Below are 14,523 nucleotides of genomic sequence, written 5' to 3'. Positions count from 1 at the left end.
TGCCTGGCCCGCTTTGGGTCTGGAGGCATGCCTGAAGACCCTGGCGTGTGCACCAAAAGTCACCTCTTCTCCTGACTTTCTCCTCAGCCATTGGGACCGAGAGAGAGAGAGAGAGAGAGATGGAGATGCCCACCTTTCCTGAAGGTAGGCGCAAAAACAAAGGAGGGAGCGGAGGTGGGAGATACCTCCAGCCGGAGGGGCGCTCTCTCTCTCTCTCTCTCTTGGTCCCAATGGCTGAAGAGAAAGTCAGGAGAAGAGGCGACTTTTGGTGCGCACGCTGGGGTCTCCAGACACGCCTCCGGACCCAAAGCGGGCCAGGCGCGGCGGCTCCGCCCCTTGGCCCACCTGCGGATTGGGGAGAGGAGAGGAGGCGGGTGGAGCGCCGGGGGATCGGGAAAGGGAGCTGGTCATGGGGAAGGGATCGAACGCGGAGAACGATTGAGCGCCGGCTCTGCTCGCACACCCGGTGGCCGGGTGGAGCAGGAACGAGAGGGGCTAGGCGAGGCTCAAGGGCCCGGCCCCTTTGGGAAGAGGATTGCCCGGCAGCGAGGCAAGAAAGCCGAGGCTCCCCCCGGACTGCTAGGGCTATTGTGAGCTGAGGGGGCGCTCCTCAAGTGGCAGTCGAGAGGCATTTACAGAGGCGCCTCTGCGCCCCTGGCAAAGAAAAGTGTTCTGCGACCGCTTACTTCGCGTAATGGACGAGCCGCCCCTGCACCCAAGTCAGACATGACTGGACATAATGTCAGGGGAAAACCTTTACCTACAACTCCCAAATGACAAAACCAACCCCCCCCCAACCCCACCAGTATTCAAATTTGGGTGTATCTAGTAATTGTGCCAAATTTGGTTGGGGGGGGGGGTCACCACAACATGAGGAACTGCATTAAGGGGTCACGGCATTAGGAAGGTTGAGAACCACTGCTCTAATAGAAGACAGGAATATATATATTTTTTCCGGACAATAAAGATTTAAAAAAAGCAATTAAAGCCGTGGTTACCTCTGCCCCGCTTTCAAATTGCATTAGATCTCCAGCGCGAGGCGTCAAGTTTGGTTTTGAAGACAATGCTAATGAATTAGCTACACGTTATTCTGTTGAATAGGCTGAGTATTAAGTTATTAATTGGCCGCTTTTATCTCCGGCAGATTTATTTCATTTGGGGCCGCGTTTCAAGCACAACAGCTAAGCTACACTTTTTTTTTGTATTGTTCGTTTTCTCTCTCTCTTGTTTGATGTGAGCCTTTTTGTTCTCTTTGTGACAGGAAGTAGCTTTGCAAATAAAATACAGGGTTAGTCAAAATGCATAGGCCAATAAGCCATTCAATTGAATGGCTTATTGGCCTATGCATTTTGACTAACCCTGTACAGTGTTCCCTCGCAACTTCGCAGTTCGCTTGTTGCAGACTCGCTGTTTTGCAGGTTCCCAGGATTTGGGGCTTGAAAACAACTGGGCACCTGTCCCAGCTGCGAGACTTAATGAGCAAAGAGATAGGAGAGAGGAAATTAGTCAAAACAGACAGGCCGAGCAGTGCCTTCGGCGTTCTGCCAGGCTCCGACAGAAAAAGATAAGGGGATCTCAAGTAAAACGAAATCAATTCCTGAGTGCGTGGAATAGCTTAACGAGGGGATAAAAGTTCCAAGTATAGTGGACAACAAGTTAAACATGAGCCAACAATGTGATGTGGCGGCAAAAAAAGCCAATGGGATTTTGGCCTGCATCAATATTTATTTATTATTTATTTCTTTACTTCACTTGTATACCGTAGGCTTGGGCGGTTTCGTTCGTTAATTTCGTAATTCGTTATTAATTCGTATTTAAATTAGCTTACGATCCAATATTGAGCCATGCAGGAATAGTGTGAGGAGTAAATTAGATTCGAAACAATTTTTTCAATTTATTTCGTAATTATTTCGTAATTATTTCATAATTATTTTGTAATTATTTCGTAATTAATTCGTAATTATTTCCGCATGTCTGGTGCAAGTTTTATAGTTGTTGTTTGTTTTATCACACCAACAGTCAACAACAGAAGGAGAGGGAAGCTTCAGAAGTTCCTCCTGTCGCATTTGGAGGTTTTTCTAGCATATTGCGCAATCGCGTCCGCCATTAACGAATCGATTCATAATTATACGAAATTTCGTATATTTCGAAATTTTTAAAAGGAAAATTTCGGAATTATTAAAAAAAAAACGAAACGCAAGGGCTCCCTAGAAACAAAACAAGTTTAGAACCAAATTTTTCCGTGGTTACCCAAGCCTAGTATACCGCTCTTCTCAGCCATCAGGCGACTCAGAGCGGTTAACAACCAGTATCAACAATACAGTACAAAATCATTAATCATTTAAAACAGTAATATCAATTAATTAACATCAGAACAATACAACAATACAGGAAAACAACAATCCATCACGTCTCATCAACAGAATCAGCATCCGATCTCGTTGTCCATTAATCCATATTCCAGTAATCAATCAATTGTACTGCTTAGTTGAAAGCCTGCTCGAAGAGCCAGGTCTTCACTCTCTTCCTGAATGCCAATAAGGAGGGGGCCGATCTAATGTCTGTAGGAAGGGCGTTCCACAGCTAAGGGGCCACTACTGAGAAGGCCCTGTCTCTCGCTCCCACCAGGCGTGCTTGTGAAGCCGGCGGGACCGAGAGTAGGGCCTCCCCAGACTATCTTAACGTCCTAACTGGTTCATAGGAGGAGATGCGTTCGGACAGATAGGTCGGACCAATAGGAGCCTAGTGTCTAGATCTAGGGAAGTCATGCTCCCCATGCTCTATTCCGCTTTGGTTAGACCACACCTGGAATATTGTGTCCAATTCTGGGCACCACAATTCAAGAGAGACATTGACAAGCTGGAACGTGTCCAGAGGAGGGCGACTCAAATGATCAAGGGTCTGGAGAACAAGCCCTATGAGGAGCGGCTTAAGGAGCTGGGCATGTTTAGCCTGAAGAAGAGAAGGCGGAGAGGAGACATGATAGCCATGTATAAATATGTGAGAGGAATCCACAGGGAGGAGGAGGGAGCAAGCTTGTTTTCTGCTTCCTTGGAGACTAGGACGCAATGGAACAATGGCTTCAAACTACAAGAGAGGAGATTCCATCTGAACACGAGGAAGAAATTCCTGACTGTGAGAGCCATTCAGCAGTGGAACTCTCTGCCTCGGAGTGTGGTGGAGGCTCCTTCGTTGGAAGCTTTTAAACAGAGGCTGGATGGCCATCTGTCAGGGGTGATTTGAATGCAATATTCCTGCTTCTTGGCAGAATGGGGTTGGACTGGATGGCCCATGAGGTCTCTTCCAACTCTTTGATTCTATGATTCTATGATAGGAAATATAGTCAGATGTAGCACTATTAGAATAAAGTGTAGTTCTCGTCCTTTGTTTCATGGAAGCTTTGCTTTGAAGATTCTTGTCTAAGTATTTCTTGTTCATGGTTTGGACGATTGGAATGTATGAATGCCTACTCATAGCTTGGATTAATGTTTCCTGTTTTTCCTGAATTATATTATTAGAGAAGTGTGGACTTTGTTTTTATGGACTTTGCTGAACTTTACCCTGGACCATTTTTGCTCCTGCTTATCTTCTTACCTAACTGGATCCACCTATTTCTTTAAAGTGCTTTTTACTTGGAAAACAATCCTTTTATTGAAGATAATTAAAAAGCAGCAAGTAAAAAAGCACTTTAAAGAAATAGGTAAATCCAATTAGGTGAGAAGATAAGCAGGAGCAAAAATAGTTCAGGGTAAAGTTCAGCAAAGTCTATGAAAGCAAAGTCTATGAAAGCAAAGTCCACACAACTCTTTAAACACCACACTGTTGAATTGGTAAAAACAATCCTTTTCTTGAAGATAATTAAAAAGCAGCAAGTAAAAAAGCACTTTAAAGAAATAGGTAAATCCAATTAGGTGAGAAGATAAGCAGGAGGCTAGTATAATAATCTATCTATATATATAAAAATGCTCCGTGTGTCATGAGTACCTTAAAAACAAAAGAACCAATGAACGAAATCACACCAAATTTGGCAACAAAATGTCTCAAAACACAAGGAGTGATCACCACTCAAAAACGATGATTTTGTCATTTGGGAGTTGTAGTTGCTGGTATGTATAGTTCACCTACAATCAAAGAGCATTCTGAACTCCATCAACGATGGAATTGAACCAAACTTGGCACACAGAACTCCCATGACCAACAGAAAATACTGGAAGGGTTTGGTGGGCATTGACCTTGAGTTTTGGAGTTGTAGTTCACCTACATCTAGAGAGCACTGTGGACTCAAACAATGATGGGTCTGGACCAAACTTGGCACGAATACTCAATATGCCCAAATACTGAGATTGAGTTTGGGGGAAATAAGACCTTGACATTTGGGAGTTGTAGTCACTGGGATTTATAGTTCTCCTACAATCAGAGCATTCTGAAGCCCACCAACGACAGAATTGGGGCAAACTTCCCACACAGAACTCCCATGACCATCAGAAAATGCTTAAGTCCATCCAGTCCAACTCCCTTCACCAGGGCAAGAAAATGTAAACAAAGCCCTCCAGCCATAGATGTAGATAGATAGATAGATAGATATGATTCACACACAGAGAGATATAGTATCATAGATTTGAAAGGGACAATTATGTGTTGTGTGTTCCAGAGTGGGCAAACCAGACGATCTCCACATTAACACAGACAAAGAAACAGCAAGAAATACTGTTTACCCACAAGCATAAAGAAATTACATATATTAGAAACCAACACTTTCTCATTACTTTATAATCCAAATCACTAGACTATGCCACAGCAATTTGTGGCAGGGGTCAGCTAGTATAATATGATTTTTTTGCAGTGGCAAAATGGGTTAAACTGCTGACTAATAGGCCAGAGATTTGAGTCTGGGGAGAGTGGGTTGCGCTCCCGTCTGTCAGCTCCAACTCCCCATGCGGGGACATGAGAGAAGCCTCCCACAAGGATGGTGAAACATCAAACATCTGGGCGTCCCCTGGGCAACATCTCTGCAGACGGCCAATTCTCTCACACCAGAAGCGACTTGCAGTTTCTCAATTTCCGGTATAGAAAGCGGACTTACCTGCGGGCGTGTTGAGGGAGAGTAGGCTGCCCCCGCGGAAGCCGCTGGTCCCGTCGTGCGAGGAGACGACGCGCGAGCGAGAGGCCGGCAAGGCGGGGGACTTCCTCAGCCGTTGCTCACAGAGGTGGCCTGGAAGACAAGGGGACACAAGACACCTATCAGACCAACAAGTGACCATCTATATATATAAATCTGTAAGGGGCATCCAATGGGACAGCAAAACTCAAAAACCCCCCAACGAAAATTAACCAAAATTCCCATGCACATACCTCAACCCACAAGGTACAAACATATCGAATCAGAATACAAAAAAACACAACAACACACTCACAAAAGGACAAAACAACTGAGCATGCGAAATGGCACCCAGCCGCAAGTTCCCTGGCGCGCGCACATGGCCTGCCGGCCAATGCTCCCTCCGTGCAAGCCACGCCCCCATCCTCCATCACTCCGCCCCCCACGATCACCTCACACCACGGCCCCTCCCTCCCCCTGCCCGCCCCACATGATCACGCCACAACACACCGCCTCCAAAGAAGCCCCGCCCCCTTCCTTCGCCCCGGCGGGCCCAATCAAGGAAGAGGAAAAACATTGAAGGAAGGAAGGAAACAGAGAAGGAAACATGGACGCAAAAAGTGAAGGAAAGAAGGAAAGAGGTAGAGAAGGAAGAAAAGAGAGAAAGAGGAAATGAAGAGGGATGAAAGAAATGGGTAGAGAAAGAAGGAAGGAGATAAGAAAAGAAAAGGAAGGAAAGAGGAGCGAAGGAAGAAGAGAAAGAAAGAGAAAGAGGGGGGGAAGGAAGGACAGACAAAAGGAAGAATGGAAACAAAAACCAAAGGAAGGAAGAAAGGAAAGAGGCAGAGAAGGAAGAAAGAGAAAGGGAAGGAAAAGGAAAAGGAAGAAGGAAAGAGGAAGAGAAGGAAGGAAGGAGAGAAGGACAGAAAAGGAAGGAAAGAGGAGCAAAGGAAGAAGAGAAAGAGGGGGAAAGGAAGGACAGGAAGGAAGGAAGGAAAGAGGCAGAGAAGGAAGAAAGAGAAAGGGAAGGAAAAGAAAAAAGGAAGAAGGAAAGAGGAAGAGAAGGAAGGAAGGAGTGAAGGAAAGAAAAAAAGGGAATGAGGGAAAGAAGGAGAGAAAGAGGGAAGTAAGGTGGCAGGGAAAGGGGAGGTAGGACTCCCAAGACCCAACATAAAGCACGAGAAGGGTTTGGTAAGCAATGGGAAGAAAGGAAGGAGGGAAGGCAGGAAAGAAAGAGGTACCTAAGGAAGGAAGAAGAGAAAGTAGAAAGGAAAGAAAAATAAAAGGAAGGAAAGACAGGAAAGAGGTAAAGAAGGAAGGAAAAAAGGAAATAAAAAATGAAAGAAGGAAGGAAACATGGAGGGAAGAAAGGAGACAAAGGAAAAAAGGGGGAGGGAATGAAGGAAAGAGAGAAGGATGAAACCAAGGAGAGAAAGAAGGAAAGAAAGGAAGAAAGAAAGAAAGAAAGAAAGAGGTAGAGAAGGAAGAAAGGAGAGAAAGGGGGAGAAAAGGGGGGAAGGAATAGGTAGGTACCTCTCTTTCATAATACTCCAGATATCTACCTCTACTTTGAAAAGATTTACTATAGGCCACAGCAACGCGTGGCAAGGTACAGCTAGTCACTCATAAAAACACTGAAAAACACAGCAGAAGGGACTTAAAAAGCCAAAAAAGCAAAAAGACGCTACAGCGCATGTGCAAAAACGACTCCCCAAGCAAACAAAACACACAATAGCATATTCACACGCTCTTCTGAACTACAGCTCCCATCATCCCCTACACCAGGCCCTTTAGGAGAGGAGGAGGATCCAAATGCACTGCTTCCAAGCTGCAAACTTTCTTCTAGATTATCTAGATCCGGAACAGTCTGGTTTTAGTCCGGGACATGGAACTGAGACAGCCTTGGTCGCCTTGGTAGATGATCTTCGCCGGGAGCTCAACAGTGGGAGTGTGTCCCTGTTAGTTCTGCTGGACCTCCCAGCGGCCTTTGATACCGTTGACCATGGTATCCTTCTGGGACGCCTTGAAGATATGGGACTATTGGTACTGCTCTGCAGTGGCTCCAGTCCTTTCTTGAGGGACGGTCCCAGAAGGTGTTACTGGGTGACACCTGTTCGGCCCCACAATCGTTGTTGTGTGGAGTCTCACAGGGTTCAATTCTGTCCCCAATGTTGTTTAACATCTACATGAAGCCGCTGGGGGAGATCATTCGGAGTTTCGGACTGAGATGTTATCTCTACGCAGATGACGTCCAGATCTGTCACTCCTTCTCACCTGTCACCAAGGAGGTTGTCCAGACCTTGAACCGGTGTTTAGCTGCTGTATCGGACTGGATGAGAGCTAACAAATTGAAACTGAATCCAGACAAGACAGAGGTCCTACTGGTCAGTCGTAAGGCCAAACAGGGCATAAGGTTACAGCCTGTGTTACTCCTGAAGACTCAGGTTCGCAGCCTGGGAGTGATCCTGGACTCATCGCTGAGCCTGGAACCCCAGGTTTCGGAGGTGGCCGGGAGAGCTTTTGCACAACTAAAACTTGTGCACCAGTTGCGCCCGTACCTTGGGAAGTCTGATCTGGCCACAGTGGCTCTTGTTACATCCCGAATAGACTACTGCAACACACTCTACGTGGGGTTGCCCTTGAAGACTGTTCGGAAACTTCAACTGGTCCAGTGAGCGGCAGCCAGACTACTCACCGGAGGGTCATACAGGGAGCACGCCACCCCCCTGCTGTGTCAGCTCCACTGGCTGCCGATTCAGTTCCAAGCACAATTCAAGGTGCTGGTTTTGACCTACAAAACCCTTTACGGTTCCGGTCCAGTGTATCTGTCCGAACGTATCTCCCTCTACGTCCCACCCTGGAATTTGAGATCATCTGGGGGGCCCCTGCTCTCGACCCCACCACTATCACAAGTGAGGCTGGTGGGGACGACGAGCAGGGCCTTCTCAGTGGTGGCCCCTCGCCTGTGGAACTCACTTCCGGGGGAAATTAGGGCATCGACATCCCTAAAGGTAAAGACGTGGTTGTGGGACCAGGCCTTCGGGCAATCTGACAACCAGATATGGACAACCAGATGGATAGGACTGACAGGACTGACAATTATGGAATTGGAATTTGAACTATGAGATTGCGAAACGCTGACCGTCAATGAGGAGAAATGGTTTGTATTGGTTTTATTGCTTTTACTGATTTTATGGTTGTTTTCGCCTTGCAAGAATTGCTGTTTTCTGTTAATTGATGTTATTTTGTCTTATTGTTGTTATGTGATGCGGGCATCAAATTGTGCCTTTGCTTTTGTATGCCGCCCTGAGTCCCCTTCGGGGTGAGAAGGGCGGGGTAGAAGCAACCGAAATAAATAAAATAAATTCTCCATTGATTTCTTTGAGAGCATCCCATAGAATCATAGAATCATAGAATCAAAGAGTTGGAAGAGACCTCCTGGGCCATCCAGTCCAACCCCATTCTGCCAAGAAGCAGGAATATTGCATTCAAATCACCCCTGACAGATGGCCATCCAGCCTCTGCTTAAAAGCTTCCAAAGAAGGAGCCTCCACCACACTCCAGGGCAGAGAGTTCCACTGCTGAATGGCTCTCACAGTCAGGAAGTTCTTCCTAATGTTCAGATGGAATCTCCTCTCTTGTAGTTTGAAGCCATTGTTCCATTGCGTCCTAGTCTCCAAGGAAGCAGAAAACAAGCTTGCTCCCTCCTCCCTGTGGCTTCCTCTCCCATATTTATACATGGCTATCATATCTCCTCTCAGCCTTCTCTTCTTCAGGCTAAACATGCCCAGCTCCTTAAGCCGCTCCTCATAGGGCTTGTTCTCCAGACCCTTGATCATTTTAGTCGCCCTGCTCTGGACACATTCCAGCTTGTCAATATCTCTCTTGAATTGTGGTGCCCAGAATTGGACACAATATTCCAGATGTGGTCTAACCAAAGCAGAATAGAGGGGTAGCATTACTTCCTTAGATCTAGACACTATGCTCCTATTGATGCAGGCCAAAATCCCATTGGCTTTTTTTGCCGCCACATCACATTGTTGGCTCATGTTTAACTTCCTGTCCACGAGGACTCCAAGATCTTTTTCACGCATACTGCTCTCGAGCCAGGCATTGTCCCCCATTCTGTATCTTTGCATTTCATTTTTTCTGCCAAAGTGGAGTATCTTGCATTTGTCACTGTTGAACTTCATTTTGTTAGTTTTGGCCCATCTCTCTAATCTGTCAAGATCGTTTTGAATCCTGCTCCTGTCCTCTGGAGTATAGGCTATCCCTCCCAATTTGGTGTCGTCTGCAAACTTGATGATCCTGCCTTCTAGCCCTTCATCTAAGTCATTAATAAAGATCCTGAGCAGGACCGGGCTCAGGACGGAACCCGGCTGATGGCATTCCACTCGTCACTTCTTTCCAGGATGAAGAGGAAGCCTTGGGGAGAATCACCCTCTGGGTTCATCCATTTAACCAATTCCAGATCCACCTCACCGTAGTTTTGCCTAGCCCACATTGGACTAGTTTCCTTGCCAGAAGGTCATGGGGGACCTTGTCAAAGAAGGCCTGAAATCCTGAAATCCAGGTACGCTCCATCCACGGCATTCCCCGCATCTACCCAGCTTGTAGCTCTATCGAAGAAAGAGATCAGATGAGTCTGGCATGACTTGTTTTTGATCAATCCATGTTGACTATTAGCCATGACTGCATTTGTTTCTAAGTGTTTGCAGACCACTTCCTTAACAATCTTTTCCAGAATCTTGCCCGGTATCGACGTGAGGCTGACCGGACGGTAGTTGTTTGGGTCGTCCTTTTTTCCCTTCTTGAAGATTGGGACCAATCCCTGCATATTTCCAATTTCCTATTCCTGGACTACAACTCCCAGCAATCCTCCAGATAGGTAGATTAGGTAGCGATAGATAGGTGGGTAGATAAGATAGATCTACCCACCTATCTGGGAGTTGCAGTCCAAATATAGGTAGAGAAGGAAGGGGAGAAAGAGGAAGGGAAAGAAAAAGGAGGGAGGAAGAAAAGAGGAAGAGAAGGAAGGAAGAAGGAAAAAAAAGGGAAGGAAGGAGAGACGGAAAGAAGGAGAGGAAGGGGGAGGGAAGGTTGGCCACAGCAATGTGTGGCAGGTACAGCTAGTTTGTTAATTTCGTAATTCGTTATTAATTCGTATTTAAATTAGCTTACGATCCAGTATCGAACCATGCAGGAATAGTGTGAGGAGTAATTAAGAATTGAAACAATTTTTCCAATTTTCGTAATTATTTCGTAATTATTTCCGTATGTCTGTTGCAAGTTTTACAATCTCGCATTTACCCCACTTCCGATCCCTTTGCTCTGCTGCTTCCCTCCTCCTTCCTCATGCTTCTTCTTGCCTCACTCTAATATACAATACTATAACATAATATATAATATTATAATAATATAATATATATATTATATTATTATATTATATTATATTATATTATATATTTTATTACTATATTATTATATTATATTATAATTGTATAATATAATATAATATATTATATATATAATATTATAATATAATATACTATATTATATATAATATAATATATTATAATAATATAATATACAATAATATAATATAATAATATTATAATAATATATTATAATATTTATAATATAATATAATAATATATAATATAATAATATAATAATAATATAATAATAATATAATATAATATAGTTGTTGTTTGTTTTATCACACCAACAGTCAACAACAGAGGGAGAGGGAAGCTTCAGAAGTTCCCCCTGTCCCATTTGGAGGGTTTTTTAGCATATTGCGCAATCGATTCGTAATTTACGAAATTTCGAAATTTTGAAATCTTAAATTTCGGAAGTCCTCAGAATTTAGAAACGCTAGCGCACCCTAGAAACAAAACGAGTTTAGAACCAATTTTTTTCTTGATCGCCCAAGCCTACTAGTTAATATAACTCGGAAACCACACAATACCCCAATAATAATAATAATAATAATAATAATAATAATAATAATAATAATAATAATTTGAATATACATCATTCGAAAATACATCACACAGTTCTAGAAGCTTGAGAAGTGTTCGACTTGTGATTTTGTGATACAAAATCGAGCATATAGATATCATTTGATGTGACAAACTGTGTTTTTTGTGTCAGTAAAATAATAATAGTAGTAATAATACTGGCTTCAGGCACTCCCCAACACTGGCAGTCTTCAGAAGGAGCTTGAAAACATGGATGTTCCAGTGTGCCTTCCCAGATTAAGGAATCCCAAGCAATGTCCCTAATGCACTTTATGAGAGAGTTAGAATTGTCTGCACACCCTTTTATTTCCAAAAATATTCATCCTACCTCACCTGGACATGCCCAGCATTTTTAGAATTTTAACCATCACATTTGGCCCTGCCCCATGTTTTTAATAGTGTCGTGTTTTTGTTAATGTTCTGCTTTGTTACGAGTTATTTATTTTTGCATTGTATTGTTGTTGCTGTGTTTTTGCTAATGATGTACTTTGGGCTCGGCCTCTTGTAAGCCGCACCGAGTCCTGCGGGAGATAGTAGTGGGATACAAATAAAGGTTTATTAGTATTATTATTAATAATAATAATAATAATAATAATAGTAATGGCTGGATGGCACTGGGTGTCTCTTCCAACTCAATGATTCTGTGAACGACTTCTATGGATCTTCGGCTCAGATCCTGACCTTCTCCAATCAGACTAATTTCCACCTAAATTTATTTATTTATTTATTTACTTTGCTTCTATACCGCTGTTCTCAGCCCAGGGGCAACTCACAGCGGTGTACAACATAGGCAAACAATTCAAGACACAGTATAAAAACAATTCACAGTCCAGCAATATACAAACATCATCATTACTACGAAACCATTCAGCGTCATCTCATCGTCCAAATCACAATCCAGTATCATTTTCCGTTGTTCCATTCCTATAGTCATTACCAATCATTGCACTTCTTGTTCAAACGCCTTCTTGAACAATCAAGTCTTTAATTTCCTGCGGAATATCATCGAAGAAGGAGCCAGTCTAATGTCCACGGGAAGGGTGTTCCACAGCCGAGGAGCCACCACCGAGAAGGCCCTATCTCTCGTCCCCGCCAGCCATGCTTGTGAAGCGGGCGGGATCGAGAGCAGGGCCTCCCGGGAAGATCTCAAAGTTCTGGTGGGCTCGTAGGCCGAGATGCGGTCGGATAGGTATCTTGGGACGGAACCATTTAAGGCTTTATAGTAGGGCTGGGCAACCACGGAAAAATTTGTTTCTAAACTCGATTCGTTTTTTGGGGTTTTTTGCGTTTCGATATTTAAAAGAATTCCGAAATGTTTCTTTAAAAAAGTTCGATATTTACGAAATTTCGTAAAATTACGAAACAATACGAAACGAATACGAATCGATTCGTTAATGGCGGACGCGACCGCGCAATACGCTAAAAAACCTCCAAATGGGACAGGGGGAACTTCTGAAGCTTCCCTCTCCCTCTGTTGTTGACTGTTGGTGTGATATTTATAATTTTTTTTCACTGATTAAACAAACAACAGCTATAAAACTTGCCCCAGACATGCAGAAATAATAACGAAACGATTTCGAAACGATTTCGAAACGAATACGAAGCAATTACGAAACGAATTGAAAAATTCGTTTCGTTTTTTTAGATGCTCCTGAATGGTTCGTTATCGCTTCATAACCAAAAAAATAACGAATTTTTAACGAATTACGAAATTACGAAACGAAACCGCCCAGCCCTACTTTATAGGCCAACGCCAGCACCTTGAATTGAGCCCGGAAGCAAATCGGCAGCCAGTGGAGCTGGTACAGCAAGGGGGTTGTATGCTCCCTGCGCCCCGCTCCTGTTAGTAACATGGCTGCCGCACGTTGGACCAATTGAAGCTTCCGGGCCGTCTTCAAAGGCAACCCCCCTTAGTCTAAATGGGATGTAACCAGAGCGTGGACTACTGTGGCCAAGTCAGACTTCCCAAGGTACGGGCGCAGCTGGCGCACGAGCCTAAGCTGTGCAAATGCTCCCCTGGTCACCGCCGAAACCTGGGGCTCCAAGCTCAGCGATGAGTCCAGGATCACACCCAAGCTGCGAACCTGCGCCTTCAAGGGGAGTGCGACCCCATCCAGCACAGGCTGTAACCCTATACCCTGTTCGGCCTTGCGACTGACCAGGAGTACCTCTGTCTTGTCTGGATTTAGTTTCAATTTGTTCACCGTCATCCAGACCGTCACAGCGGCCAGGCACCGGTTCAGGACCTGGACAGCCTCCTTAGTAGCAGGTGGAAAGGAGTGACAGAGTTGGACATCATCTGCGTACAGATGACACCGTACCCCGAAACTCCGGGTGATCTCCCCCAGCGGCTTCATGTAGATGTTAAACAACATGGGAGACAATATTGAGCCCTGAGGAACCCTACAAGACAAAGGTTGTGGGGTCGAACAGGTGTCTCCCAATAACACCTTCTGGGATCGGCTCTCCAGGAATGACCGGAGCCACTGCAAAACAGTGCCCCCGAGACTGGATTAATTCTGGCAGCTGGCCGGGCCAGAGGATCTCAGTTTTAGCAGGATTCACTTTGAGTCTTCTCGCTCACAGCCAATTCATCACTACTTCGAAACACAGCCTAAAGTTCTCAGGAATCGCAGTGGTTGTCCCAGGTTCGAGATGCAAGAGTAGCTGGGTATCATCTGCATACTGGTACCACTCTATGCCAAAGCTCCGCACCAGTCCAGCAAGTGGCCGGACGTAGATGTTAAATAACAGGGGCGAGAGGATGGCACCCTGGGAAACTCACTCCACAGCAAAGGTAGGAGCTCTCAGAGCTTTGGCCTGACCACTCCACCCTCTGTCTCCGGTCCCGGAGGAATGAATTGAACCATTTCAGGGCTAAACCTCGCACACCAGACATAGCCAATCATCTGCATACTGGTAGCACTCTATGCCAAAGCTCTGCACCAGTCCAGCAAGTGGCCGACAAGGGTTGTGGGGTTGAACAGGTGTCCCCCAATAACACCTTCTGGGATCGACCCTCCATAAATTGCATACAATGCTCCCTTTTCCATCCCTCGGTGTTTGGTGAGCGTTGGGTGGAAGCTTCCCAGTTTTCCATCCTGCACGGATTTTCATTCCTTCCCTTTCTGTGTCCTTCTCATAGAGCCTTTGGTGAGCTTTTTCCCCCTTCTCTTTTAATGAGAAACGCCAAAGAAAGTCAGGCGCCGAAAAAACAAAGTCCACCTTCCCTGGAGCAAAGTCAATACCGAAGGTGACGGGGAAAGGTCGTCTCTTTAGCTGGGGAAACCTGGCAAGGCAGCCCGTCGCCCGCTCTTCGGAAGTCGCTCCGGCAAAGAGCCTTTTTTGTGTATCTTGTTTTGTTGCCTTTCCGAGGCTCAGCGGGCTCTCCTTTCTGACTTT

General features: G+C 45.0%; 1 protein-coding gene across 2 annotated transcripts in view; it reads right to left on the bottom strand.

Moving 5' to 3' along the window:
• The window catches only part of NPHP4 (nephrocystin 4), a 185,355-nt gene that overhangs the window by 32,093 nt on the left and 138,739 nt on the right, over window positions 1-14,523 (bottom strand). For both annotated transcript variants that reach the window (XM_067472811.1, XM_067472812.1), the window contains exon 19: window positions 5,084-5,212. In XM_067472811.1, the coding sequence (XP_067328912.1) occupies window positions 5,084-5,212 (129 nt within the window). The remainder of the gene's footprint in view (window positions 1-5,083; window positions 5,213-14,523) is intronic.

Source organism: Anolis sagrei, chromosome 13, assembly GCF_037176765.1.
Source record: "Anolis sagrei isolate rAnoSag1 chromosome 13, rAnoSag1.mat, whole genome shotgun sequence".
Taxonomy (NCBI): Eukaryota; Metazoa; Chordata; class Lepidosauria; order Squamata; family Dactyloidae; genus Anolis; species Anolis sagrei.
The sequence above is the reverse complement of the archived record's forward strand: the minus strand, read 5'-3'. Positions and strand labels throughout refer to the sequence as shown.